Source organism: Podarcis tiliguerta (assembly GCF_965153285.1).
Source record: "Podarcis tiliguerta genome assembly, chromosome: 14".
NCBI classification, from domain to species: Eukaryota; Metazoa; Chordata; class Lepidosauria; order Squamata; family Lacertidae; genus Podarcis; species Podarcis tiliguerta.
In genome coordinates, this window is record NC_139547.1 from 43,510,765 (window position 1) to 43,524,272 (window position 13,508).

Consider the following 13,508-nt stretch of genomic DNA (forward strand, 5'->3'; position numbering starts at 1 on the left):
GCAGCATTTCGTGTTCAGATTTTAAAACCATCACAATGTGTATATATGGTTTTCAACTTTGATATATTATGCTAATTGCTATGACAACAGTGAGAGAGAAATTTAAAATTCAGCAGATTCGCAGGTGATATATAGATACTTAAAAATGCTGCAACATTTTTAATAACATTGAATTTGACCTCTATCTCCCTCCTGTGGTGCAAGGATGCAATCCCACCATCAGCTTCTGGAAATTTGTGTATTTGTACAGATACCAATGCACTCCTGGGTTGCAACTCTCTTTTAAACATAGTTTGAATGTGGTACATGAGCCCCCTTTCATTAAGCAATTTTTTTTTAAAAAAATGCAAAAATCTAGAAAGTTGCTGCATTTCTTCAACAGTGGTCCATGCCAAATCAAAATCTAGAGCTATTACTAGAGAAACCTGTGAGCAGAAGTTATAAACGTTTTCTTGATAGGAAATCCAGTGGCGCACAAGCACAGCATGTGCAGAGGAATCCCATAATGCTCAATGGAGCTCTGTTTCCTCTGTTTCCCCATCCCAGTGCAAAGGCATGGGGAAAACACTTCACACAAAGCACAGCAATTAAATTTCAGTGCATCTGAAGAAGTGTGCATGCACACAAAAGCTCATACCAATAACAAACTTAGTTGGTCTCTAAGGTGCTGCTGGAAGGGATTTTTTTTATTTTGTAGCAATTAAAGGACTTGCTGCCACAAGGCATTTTGGAAATGGGCCTCAGGGTAGGTTTAGAGGTTTTCAAAAGGGAACTGGACAAAGCTAAAGAGAAGAGACTAGGCCATAAAAACTTCCATGCTCCCAGGCAGTGTTTCACTAAATGCCAGGGGCTGGGGCGAAACCGTGGGAGAGCGCTGCCATTGTCATGCCTTGGAACCACCAGGCTGGCCACAAAGACTGAGGATGCAGGAATGGGTGAACCTTTGATGCAACCCTTCAAGGTTCTTATGTGGTTATGCATACAGACAATGCCAGGAGGCAGTGGAGAAAATGAGTGGTCTAAGTGCACCTCTTGTGCTCCCATTTAACTGATGTGCACTGATGGGGTTTGGACAGATATACTGGAGGTGCAAATCTATTTTGTCTTTCATGCGGCTTAGATCTGCAGTTCTGTCGAGGGATTAGGGGGACAGAGGCCTGGCAGAACTCTCCCGCATTTGGGTACTATGCCCATGTCTGACTGATTTGAAACCCTGACATTTTAGCAACCCACCCAGTGCCCCACTGTGCATAGAGGGGGGAACCCAGAAATGCAATTGACTAAGCTGTGCTGAAGAAGAACATCAATCCATTTCAATGGAGTCCTTGCACAAATTCCATTGATACTAATTAATGTTGCAGATAGGATGCTGATTTGAGAAGTTGCACCCTTGAGGAGGAAGAAAAAGGAACACACATGATTTTGCTCTACAGAACATACAATGCTATGTTAGTTTCTTCTATGAAGCAAGTGAGTATTGGTCAGTCACGTACAGCAAATATTTCAGTCATGCAAGGCTTCACTGTGAATTAGATATGTAGCCTCTATAAGCATTACCAACTTATATACTACATTCTAAAAAGCCTTCCTACATACTTGTGTGGTTATTTAAAAAAACGACTAATAAGCAAGACTATTGACAAACATCAACAAATCATTATTGTGCTGTGATTTTTGGCGTTGCATACAAAATTTAGTACAGGCACATATTCAGTTCAAGCTTATATATATATATATATAAAAAGCACAACCTAACTTTAAGACAATGGCCACAATCCACCAGCAACCATCTCGGTTGGGCAAGTGGAAAATTAGATATCATGGTGGGTGGTGCCCAATGACTTCACAAAGCAGTGCAGCTTTTGCATCAGCTCTAGTTTAAACACAATATTAAGTCAGGAAATATACTATCAAAAAGTTTCACTTTCTAAATGCAAGTAATCTTACCTTTCTTTAACCACTTCGCTGGATTGCTTTCTAGTAGCAGAAACAGAACTCTTGATAGGTTGTTCAGAAGAGAGCTGGGTTTTGACCAATGCCTTATAGAACTGAATTTTAAAAAGCACGACATTTAGCAAATAATCTTATAATTTAATTCCAATTCTGTCAATACTCAGGAAATATAAACTCGTCTAGAGAATGTATGTCACATGAATAAGGCATGTGAGTCTGCAGAGTGGGCATTAGTCCTCCCCGTCCCCCAGACTTCTAATGATATTTTGCTATTTCACAGTAAACCTTCAAGGACATTTAGAAAGCAATTCAGGGACCATTCATGTTGCTACAATCCCTGTTTCAGGTGCAAGTATGCAGTTGTTGTTTTGCAAGTACAGCGTTTTAACTCATAGCTTTAAAAGGGCATTTACAGAGAATAATTCCAAAATCTGCCTCAGCTTTCTAGGAGCTCAAACTCTATCTTCAGTTTTAAAGTCTCTTTTCCACAAAAGTGGACCAAGAAGCCGTAAAAGTGGTGAACACCCTAATTAGATATTAAACAAGCCCTTCTTTGATTTATACCCACCCCTTACTCCTCACCCCCTCATCAAGAACAAAACATTATATTTTTATATAAGCCTTCATTGTCATCTAAATACATTGTCACTTAAATAATTCTAGTAGTGCAAGAAACTTCTTTAAAAATAGATTCCTCCCCACCCCACCCTAGTATAAAGTGCAGACTCTACAAGTATGTTGTTACAATACAATCCACAGCCTAATTAAGGAGATGTATTCAAATCTTTGCCAATGTAGGCTTCACCTCTAAATGTATGTACTTGATAAGTAAGCCTCTTCAGACTGCATGGGACATCTGAATAACAAATGTGGTTAGGACTAAGCTGCTAGTCCCTCTGAAATAAAAGGTAAAGTCATATTCCCATGTCTGTGCTTAGCTGAGAGTAAGCCTGAGAACACACAAGGGGATAAACAGCCGATCAGGCTGAACATTCTCTTAGCTTAACACAGCTGTGGATCATACTGTTAGTAACTTCACTAAACCCACTTTAGTTCTGCTGGAATGTTTCAACTACCATCCAGGTTTTTAAAAGTTAAAATTCAAGGCAGGTACACAATTTTCATTAAAAGTACAAGTGCACTAAATTCACTCGAAACATTTAAAGAGAGATGCTAGAAAGCTAACATACACGCAGATACGCACATTTTAGGCAGAACCCTATGGCCAGCAGGCTCTTGGAAACTTTCATTTCAAAAAGAACTTTGACACGATGCATTGCTATTCAAGAAACACAAACCCAAAGTCTTCTTGGGCTCGCAGAACTTGTTGCATCGTCCCCCAGATATGAGTCTGTATCATTAATGCCATAATGATTATTGCAGCTTGGACTGATGAGATGTTTTACAGCAAAATACTGAGAGCCACCTGTGGCTTTTAAACACACTGAGCTTTAAGATGCATCTGTGTCTATCTATTCCGAAAGGTTTCTGATATTTTGCAAAATGCAACTTGGTAGGTGAATGCATGCAGCCTCTTTTAAGCAGAAGTGTCATTCAGAGAGGGCAAGGATGCTTCAATTACTACCTCAGTTTTCAAATATTTTGGACTACTTGTGATAATTTTTCAGAAGCACCTATGTCTCTGATTATTATGAGGTATGCGGGGAAAGGTGCTCTTGAAAGTCACTGCTTTTGGGGGGCACCTCTTGAACTGTATAACAATAAGAGGGCTCTGAAATCTCTTTCCCCCAAAGCTCTACCAAATCCCTGTAATTCTGCCTCTGTTACCAAATGACACCTAAATGCGCCATTTATGCCTCTAGATGAGAGTATCAACAGGAGTGCTGTCAAGCAATTGCTATGGGTAGAAGTAAAACCAACCAACATTTTACACAGAAAAGACTATGGGATCAACACACTATAGAACGAATACAGGGACACAGTGGTACCTTGGTTTACAAACAGCTTAGTTTATGAACGACTTGGATTAAGAATGCTGCGAACCCGGAAGTAGGTGTTTTCGTTTGTGAACTTTGCCTTGGAAGCAGAACATGTTGAGTGTGTTCCATTTGTAAATTGAGTCCTCGGCTGCAATGGGAAAGCACGCCTTGGTTTAAGAATGCTTTGGTTTAAGAACAGACTTCCGGAACGGATTAAGTTCGTAAACCAAGGTGCCACTGTATTTCACAGTAACTAAATGACAGTTAAAATATCAATCAGCATCTAAATGAAGCAACTTGTTGGATTCCAGTTCCCATCAGCCTCAGGCAGAATGGCCAATGATCAGGGATGATGGGAGTTGTAGTCCTGTTACACCCAGAGCACCAAATGTTCCCCAGCTCTGATCTAAACAAGAAGCATAGTTAACTAAGATTTCCAGTTAAGATTTATGCTTTCTGCCTTCATAAATGCCTTAAAACGTAAGTGCTCCAATGGCTTATTCTGACACCTCAACATGACAAATGCACAGAAAACCAATGCACACCTGAGTTATGTTAATGTTCCAGTGCGAGATGCAAGACTGCAGAAAGAAGCCAGCCAAACACAAAGAAAGTAAAGCTGCCAAAACTTCTGTTAAAGATAAAGTAATCTCCAGACAATGAGCCAATCAATATACATTACTTTCATCCCTTAAACATGGCTTGATGTTGTTATCCATTGTACATGGATGTTAGCCACGGTTAACACAAACTAGGATTTGGTCCTAATCCAAGAAGTGAAACCAGATTCTAGCTATGACTTCAAATCGAAAGTGTCTGGAGCAAATCCTCATTATTGTTGAATGTTGGCAAAACAATGAAGTATGGCAAAAGGGTTGGGGAGAAAGGAAGCTAATAAACCTATGGTGCATTTTCAATCCTTTGAGCATGGTTCAGGGATGGGAAACATTATGTCTGCTCTAGCTCAAGGAGATTTAAAAAGGTTTAAAACAAAAGATGATTGCTGAAAGCAGAGCATAACCATACAACTAAACACCGGTGAATACTCCTGTCCTTTTGTGGGTGGATGTTCTCTATCTTTCAAGGGTTTGATTAGCTCTTGTCATACACTGACGACATGAAGGGCTAACAAACGAATACAGGGGAACATGGTGCCCTGACACCATGCCTGGCTGCTCCTCCAACATCCTACACATTGGGAAAAGGCCTGAAGTGAGAGCCAGCTATTCCACTAGTACAATAAGTGTTAGCTTCCCCACCCTCTCCTCTCCTGATGCACCCTATAGATCTGCTCTGATAGGTTTGTTGTTGTTGTTTAGTCGTTTAGTCGTATCCGACTCTTCGTGACCCCATGGACCAGAGCACGCCAGGCACTTCTGTCTTCCACTGCCTCCCGCAGTTTGGTCAAACTGCTCTGATAGGTTAGGGGAGCTGATAGTGCCAGCAAAACAGTTTAGGTGGATACCACCATTGACTCCTCCACCCAATCAGATGCTTCAATCATATAGGGGCCCACAAAGAGCCTAATACCTAAAGGGGGCAGCTATATTCTGCTCACTGGATAAGAGTTTGTTTTTCCCTACACACATTTAGTTCTCATTTGGATATGGATTTCTTTTTTTAAAAAAAATCAAGTTTATGTCATCCAATCTTTTAAAGTCACATACAGTCGGACAAAGCAGTAGTTTTGGCATTTGTTTGGAATAACTACATTATGGGTAAGGAAAAAAAGAAGCCTTTTTGGCGGTGCTTATATATACACAATATCCTCTATATTTGGCGTAAGGATAAAAATTCTGCAATGAACCGTTAGGGACAGAACTATAAATTGAATGCTGTTAAAAGACATAAGGGCTATACATCTATAATATATATTGCCTCACAGATCTAGCTGAAAATTGCTAAGTCACCTATCCAACATGTTTTCTTAATAGATTAAAATGTCATTTTTAAAATGGAAGACTTTCCTCACAGTCCACAATTTCATATTAAGGCTTTTATTACAAGCATTCTGATTTGGGGTTGAGTGCATTTGTGTGCACGCAAAAATCAGTAAAAAGCTGCAAGGAGACAGAAGTCTTCGTGACTTTGGTAGCAAAGCACACACACAAAAGGATCTTGAGGTACCTTAAAGACTGCCAGATTTAATATGGAAAAAGTTTTCATGGACCAGAGTCCACTTCATCAAATGCACAAAAAGAGGGATAATACGGATATGAAATTGCTGATCCCCAAGAAATTATGCTACAATGTATGTCAGTCTTTAGGGTGCCCCATGACACTTGGTTATTGTTCTTCCTGTAAGAAACTAAGCACAGCTATTCCTCTTAGGAATAATAATTTCCTCTTAGGAAAAATAAAACAAATAAGAAGAGTGTGACACAAGATTCCTATAGCATTCCAACTCTTGTTTATTTTATTAAATAGGATGAAGGCTTGCATCCATGGCAATTTTTTACCCAATATTGAACACCAGTCTTCCTCCTGCACCTTGTTTTGAACTACCATCTTCCATGCCCATTCCCCATGATGGCTATGGTCAATGGGAGTTGTAGCCCAAACCATCTAAAAGGTACCAGGTTGGGGAAGGCTGGTGTACAATCACCTTTAAAAACAGTTTAACAGCATGCTTAGTCACCTAAAGACCTTTGCCTAGGAACAAGTTAAACCACTGTCATGAGTAGCAATGGAACCAGCCCTAAGGATCCCTGACAGCCTCACCTATTCTTTTTCCCTCAATGGCAATAGCAGCCAAGGCAAGATGCTTATCTGCATTGCCAAAGTTCAATTTTTTAAATGGCTGCTGGCAGGCACCATGGCCAACCCTTCACTCCAGACGAATATAGCTGAGATTAATAATGAGACATTTGTGCTGACTTCTAGACACATTCATTGCCTGCGGATAAATTTCACAGCTCTAGAGTAACCAGCTCTTTTAAAAGAAGCACATGAGTGTGTTCAGTATCAGAGATATGCTTAGAATAAAAAGACCTTACTAACGTTGCTGGAGTAGGGAGACTTCTCGTAGGATTTGTTCAATTGAAATGCCAAACAGGGAAAACATGGGCTTTGCAGCTTCCCCCTGCCACTGTCTTTTCAGAGAATTATCAAACAACGGATTCCAAGAGCAGATGCAATGGTGATTTTTGTTGGGGTGGAATGCCAAACCAGCTTGACCAAACTGCTGTTTGCAAAACAGTTCAAGCCACAGTTTCAGATCCTGGCTCAGTGGCCACTCGCAAATCATGCATCTGTCAGATGGTGGCAATTTTGGCATTACAGTTGAACTATCTCATAGTGTGAACAAGGGCAAGTAGATTTAGGAAGGCCCAACAGAGATGCTTAACAGATTATGTTTAAAAAAGTAATGTACACTCACAATACTTGCATTCAACTATCATGCACAAGGCAGAAAGTTGGGGTTTTTCATGACGAGTGTAGATGCAATGAAAAATATAGGTTTGTCACCATAATACATTTGAAACAGCCCAAAGGGGTGCAAAGTTCAAACATGGCAGGTTGTATCCAACTAAGTTATATTCCAAGTAGATACAGTGAAATTAATAAACCTAAATTATGCATGTCCATTAATTTCAATAGGTCTAATTGCAATAGGACTAGTATTGGATACAACCCTGTCCTAGTAATATTTATATACTAATTCAGAAGAAATAACAGGATGGGGTCCTTAATGCCTGTTATCAGCCAGTTCTACACATTTTACTCAACAGGCCTGAAAATACTGAAATCTTCTCCATCAACATACACCAGAATAAAAGGTATGACAGCTCACTAACTCCCTAAAGTTTTTTTTTATGTCGGTTGCCTAAAAGTTATTACTACAACACTTCCTGTTATTATTTCTCTTGGCCACTGACAGATCTTAAAAGTACTTTACAAGGAACACTGCAACAAACTGGCACTAGCATTTCAAAACTATTGCATTTTTACCTTCACTATTGCATGCCAGAGATTTGCAAGTGCAAATGCTCGTATAGCTAGCAACCACTGAGCTATCTGAGGGTTCTTGGTTGTGTACTGTATAGCTGAAAGCATTTCCTTATATTCAGATGTGTCCGCTGTAGACATAAGGTTTAAATAGTCAAGAAAAACATATGGGTTCTGGTTGTTCACAAGTCCGATGGGATATTCACTCAGCGCAGCTGCAAGAATGGAATTCAAATCCGATGGCTGGAACTCCTTGGAGCCTGACCCCTCAAAAGCAAGGCGTACTTCATCCTCAATAACTCCCATTTCCAGTTCTAACAGTTGCTCTTTGTGGTTGTACTGGAGTTCAGACAGCCAGAAATGTGCAAAGCGTACAAAGTTATCTCCACAACAACTCCACGTGCCCATGTCACTAATGAAGTTGCGTGCCTTCTCCAGCCAGCCTGTCACTGCAGTGCTATCAAAGTGTTTAAAGAGCTTTTCAAATATATCTTTTTCAGGAGAAAAAAGTGGACCTAGCGATTCCTTGGAAGACGCAGCTCCATTCGCTGCATCATTCAAGCGTGGTGGCCTTTTCTTGCCAATATGAGGCAATGGGACAGCTTTAAACAGAGTGCAGTTCCTGATCTTAAGAGAGAAGAACTCCTTTTGCAAATGATTATTATCCACGTGAGAGTTGTTCACTAACGACTGGATATTTGGAAGACGAAGAATTTCATTCTGCTCATTCAGGGCATTTTTACGCAGGTGTTGGTGTCCTACATCATCTTCCTGTTCCATATTAATATAAGAGATATGCATCACCCGTCTGTCCTCCAAACTCTGCATTGTACTGAACTGTAGTAAATAATGGAATGCCTTTTAGTTGTAGCATAAGTCACGATTTAGTGAATCTCAATATGTACCTGAAACAACACAAAAAACAGAAGTAGTTACTTGTTGTCACTAGGCCTATAAAGCACAACAAAGATTTCTTCTAATGCACTAATCTGCCTTTAGGCAGATTAAAAGGAACTGAAAGATTAATTGATTAAATCATTGCACATTACCAAAACCTCAATGCAGGTGTTTTTCTAAGATACTGAAGAAATGGCCCATTTACCGTTATGTACACAAGTGGTCTTTGGTTTGTATGCTGTCCATTTCCCTCTCCAGTGTTCAAAATTAGCCAGGTGCCAGGCACATTTTGCACCCTGGCTATTGGCTACTTATGACCAGCGAAGATGCCTGGGCTCCAGGATGGCGCCTGACATCTCCACCATCTGGAGGTGCATGCCTGGAGATCTTTGGATCTTGACTGTTTTCACACACTAAGAACACATCCTGTATACGGTGGTACCTCAGGTTACAGACGCTTCAGGTTACAGACTCCGCTAACCCAGAAATAGTATCTTAGGTTAAGAATTTTGCTTCAGGATGAGAACAGAAATCATGCTCCGGTGGTGCAGCGGCAGCAGGAGGCCCCATTAGCTAAAGTGGTGCTTCAGGTCAAGAACAGTTTCAGGTTAAGAACGGACCTCCGGAATGAATTAAGCTCTTAACCCGAGGTACCACTGTAATTCTATCAGTTACATTTTATTTGCACCATCAGAATGAATTTCAGGATCCAAGATGCTTCTTTCTGCGCAGCCTGAGCAGGAGCAGTGAACAACGTTATAGTTAATTGTTGTAGCTTGTCTTCACTTACTCCACCCCTCTGCCCTGTTCACAGTTGTGAAGAATATTCTTACATTATGAATGGTCTGTGTCACCATTAAGAAAAAAGGTAGAAATAGGCCAATATATGTGTGGCCTGTCCCTGGATCAAATTACATTTTTTCTTCATTTTGGAGGGGAAAAGCAGTCCATCAGCAGCAGCAGCAGCAGCATCATTATTACCATAAATCTTTTTGCTACAGTGTTCGAAACTCCCATTGTTCTAGGTGCATTTTGTGACAGGGTATTTCATTAGCACAAACTGTTTTTGAGCTCTGGATGCAGCACTGCGCCTGAGATTTCAGATTAAAACTGCAGAGTGGAAGGGAAGGAGGACCTTTTTCTGCCTCCCGACTTCCAGCTACTCTCTGGAGACTGGAGAAGAGACCCTCTTAAGAATATTAGGGGGCGGGAAAGGACTAGACCATGTGAAAAATGAACATAATATTTTAGCTGCAGTTCATTCATTTTCAGCTTTGTATTCTTGTTATTAAAAAAATTAGCCTGACATTCCGTTGTTGCGCCCATAACCTCAGATTAAGGTGCCATTTAGCTCCTAGCTTCCACATCTCAGTTTCTAACACTGGTTTGCTAATCTACTGAGTAAACAGATTTAAAGTTGAAACTCTAACTACCATCTCATATCCAAGTATTTGTTTTAAGCAAACAGAAATCCCATTCTAAAGTAAGAGTATTTATGTATACCATATTTTCAGATCTTCTGAACCCACTTACTTTTTACCACAGAAAGTTCTGTCTTTACTTTTTGCTCCTTAGCCTCATAAACCACCCTATGGAGTACTAAAATATTATACAAGCGACCCTCCACTTATGCAGGGGTTATGTTCTAGCATCCTGCACACTAAGTGAAAATCAGATAAGTGGAGAGAACCCTCTAAACACCCTTTAAATGCCCTCTCTACCGCTCTCTCTCCAATCCAGATCAAAAATACTGTACTAAAAACCAACTTCAACTGGAATTGAAGCTCTGAGGCTGGCAGGAGGCTGGAGGACGAGCAGAAAAGCAGCTGCTGGTGCTGAGCTACCCTGCACACCAGCTGTTAGGCAGAGAGGCTGTGCAGTCTAAACAAGGCCCAGTTGTGCCTTCAGTCTCTTCTCTGCCCTCACTGAAGTCCTCTTCAGGCTCCAAGGACTCTCCAGCTCTCTCCCTCCATTTCCGGGTATGAATTATATGATTTAATTATTTACCACCACCACACATATATGCGTTCGTGCGCAAGTCAACCGCAAGTTGGGTGTGTGTGTGTGTGTGTGCCTGTACTCATTTTGGAGATCATAAAGAAAGGCAGTTCAAAACCAAACATTCCTCTATTCTGGTACACATTACCTTCTGTTTCGCTTTACGACTAGAATACTGTAATTTAGTATTGCCCTTTTGTGAGCTGATGCAACGCAACTGTCATAACAATTGCTAACTTCAACCAATAAGATTCCAGGAGGTAAATTATGATGTCACAATCCAGAATCATTCTAGAGCACAATTTCTTTAAAAATATTAAGCAAAATGTTGGAGAAGTCTCATTTTTTAAAAATCTGATTTCTGCTGAGACAACAGTGGCTTGATTTCTCTACTGAACAAGGAATAATTTCCTCTAAGCAGAAGAGAGACCAGGAGACTGTAGGAATTTCCATCTTAACATGGCAACAACAGGGCATGTATCAAAATGCAGAGCATCACATTTTCTGTACAACAATCATTGATCTACATACTGTTTTAAAATCAGGAAATGAAGAGATCATGTTATAGCAAAACTATTTAACACATCAAGACCACCTTCATATAAACAGACCCTTATATAAGTTTGGTGGTCACACAGAATGTTTGTTCTTATTGCAACTTCACAAGCTAGTTTGCAGGTAGCTATATCAATCTTGCTACCAGTGATGTTGGTTTTCTGGAAAAAATTGCAAACTTCAAATTAGTCTGGTTTGTGGTCTGCATTGGAACATTATCAATCTGCATCAGAACAAAATTCTGATGCCCTAGAGAGTGATCTAATTAAGCATTTTCTTTTATTTCTATATAATACAATTTTAAATTTTTGCAACTTCCAAGATTGCCTAATAATAAATTTGCTATAGACACCCACTCATTGTTACTAATCAAGTTATGAAACAGAGAATTTTCTACAAAAAAATAAAAGCCATGGAAAATTCCCCACCCTCCCACCCAGCTTGTTCCTATCACAGCACTCCAGACAAATCTGTGAAACCACACTCATGTCAAGGAACTAAGAACAGTAAGGGTGAAAATAGATTTGAACAGAGATACAGAATACAATGCAATACCTCCCACATTACATGTAGGACAGACTGCGATCAGTGAAGCAATCAATTACCCAAAAAATGTATGACATGATTTATTGAATTACATTTATATCCTACCTTTCTTCCACAGAACTCCAGGGAGCATACGCAGGGTTCCCTTGTGGTCTCCCATACAGGCAATGACTAGACAATTACTAACTTGGAGTCAGTAAGGTTGCTGTATCATGCAACTTCAGACCATAATCTTAGATAGTTGTTAAAAGTGAGGATGCCTGCCAAATCTCTGCTGGAAGAGTCTTCCATAGCATGGGGTCAGTCATTCTAAATGTGCAGCTTTTGGCTGAAGCCAGCTGGGTCTCTGTATCATGCGGGACAACCCTCAATACTTCTCCAGATGATATTAGTGATCAGGCTGAAATATAAGGTTCCAAGTGGTCCTTAAGATTACTTGGAGCCAAGTTGCTTAGGGTTTTGTATAGTAACACAAGAGCCCTTTTTTATGAAACTAACTGCTTGGAAGGTGCCAATATGCTTTGTGCCCTCCTTGATAATGTCCCAGATTCTCTTTGAGACCTCTGGGGGAAAAAACAGGTGTATAATTTGTGAGGGGAGGGACCAATACACATTTCTACTAAGAAACCTAAACTCTTACATTTGATTATTTTTTTTAAGTTTCAGATCCATCTACAGCACTAGAAAAAGAGATCAAGAGAATGGTCAGAATCTGAGTAATCTTTGACTTTCTTAGCCCAAAGGCCATGGTGCCCATTTGCAACAAATGCAAAAAAACCAAAAAACAACAACAGAAAGAGCAAAACATGCAGACACATTGTCCAAAGTTTGGCAAATTAAGTAAAATTTAGCAGTGAGCACACTACTTTCCATATCAAAGCCTACCACATAACTGAGGAAATATCAGCTTCAAAATATACCTTTTTCTATCATCCAGAAAGCAACATTATTATATACCGCTTCTGATTATGCCAATAAAATATGTCAGTGAGTTTCATAACTGGGCAGATATTTGAACCTTGGCCTCCAAGGTCCTAGCCTCACACTCTAACCACTACACCACTGGCTTCACAAGAATAAAATGAAGGACTGAGGCGGGAAGTGTGGTACCTTGGGATGCAAATGGGATCCGTTCCGGAGCCCCATTTGCACCCTGAATAGAACTTAAGACGCGACTGTGCATCTGCGCGTGCACGGGTCGCATTTTGCTGCTTCCGCGCATGACATCATTTTGAGTGTCTGTGCACGTGGGAGCAGCGAAACCCGGAAGTAACACTCTCCGTTACTTCTGGGTTGCCGCAGAGCACAACCCAAAAGCTCAACCTGAAGCACATTCAACCCGAGGTATGACTGTACTGGAGGAAAGCCAGATTACAAAATGCAGCAATTTTTAAAACTATTTCGTAAATTTCAACCATTTTCATTTCCTGTTGTGAGCCACTTTGGACAGGCGTTTGCCCAGGAAACGTCTTAACAAAACCAATACACGAAATATGTGCCAGATGGGTTCATTTGTGTTTACTCGGTATGCAAGCACAGACTCCCATAATCTGAAGCCCTACGGCTCAAGCAGGGAGCTGAGGACAGTCCAAGGAGTTCCTCCTTCCTTCTCAATTCCACTCCCCACCCAGTAGCTCAACCCTAGACTACCTCACAGGGTTGCTGTGAGGA

At 40.5% G+C, this 13,508-nt stretch overlaps 1 protein-coding gene across 5 annotated transcripts in view; it reads right to left on the bottom strand.

Moving 5' to 3' along the window:
* Nucleotides 1-13,508, bottom strand: part of LOC310664432 (small integral membrane protein 10-like protein 3) — a 28,784-nt gene that overhangs the window by 14,014 nt on the left and 1,262 nt on the right. For 2 of the 5 annotated variants that reach the window (XM_083413611.1, XM_083413610.1), the window contains exons 1-3: nt 10,885-11,005; nt 7,845-8,746; nt 1,948-2,048 (exon numbers count right to left, since the gene is read on the bottom strand). In XM_083413611.1, the coding sequence (XP_083269737.1) occupies nt 1,948-2,048; nt 7,845-8,669 (926 nt within the window). In that variant the 5' untranslated portion in view covers nt 8,670-8,746; nt 10,885-11,005. Of the gene's footprint in view, nt 1-1,947; nt 2,385-2,535; nt 5,182-5,303; nt 8,747-10,884; nt 11,006-13,508 lie in introns of those variants that run through there. The other 3 variants (XM_083413614.1, XM_083413612.1, XM_083413613.1) reach the window with 2 other exon arrangements.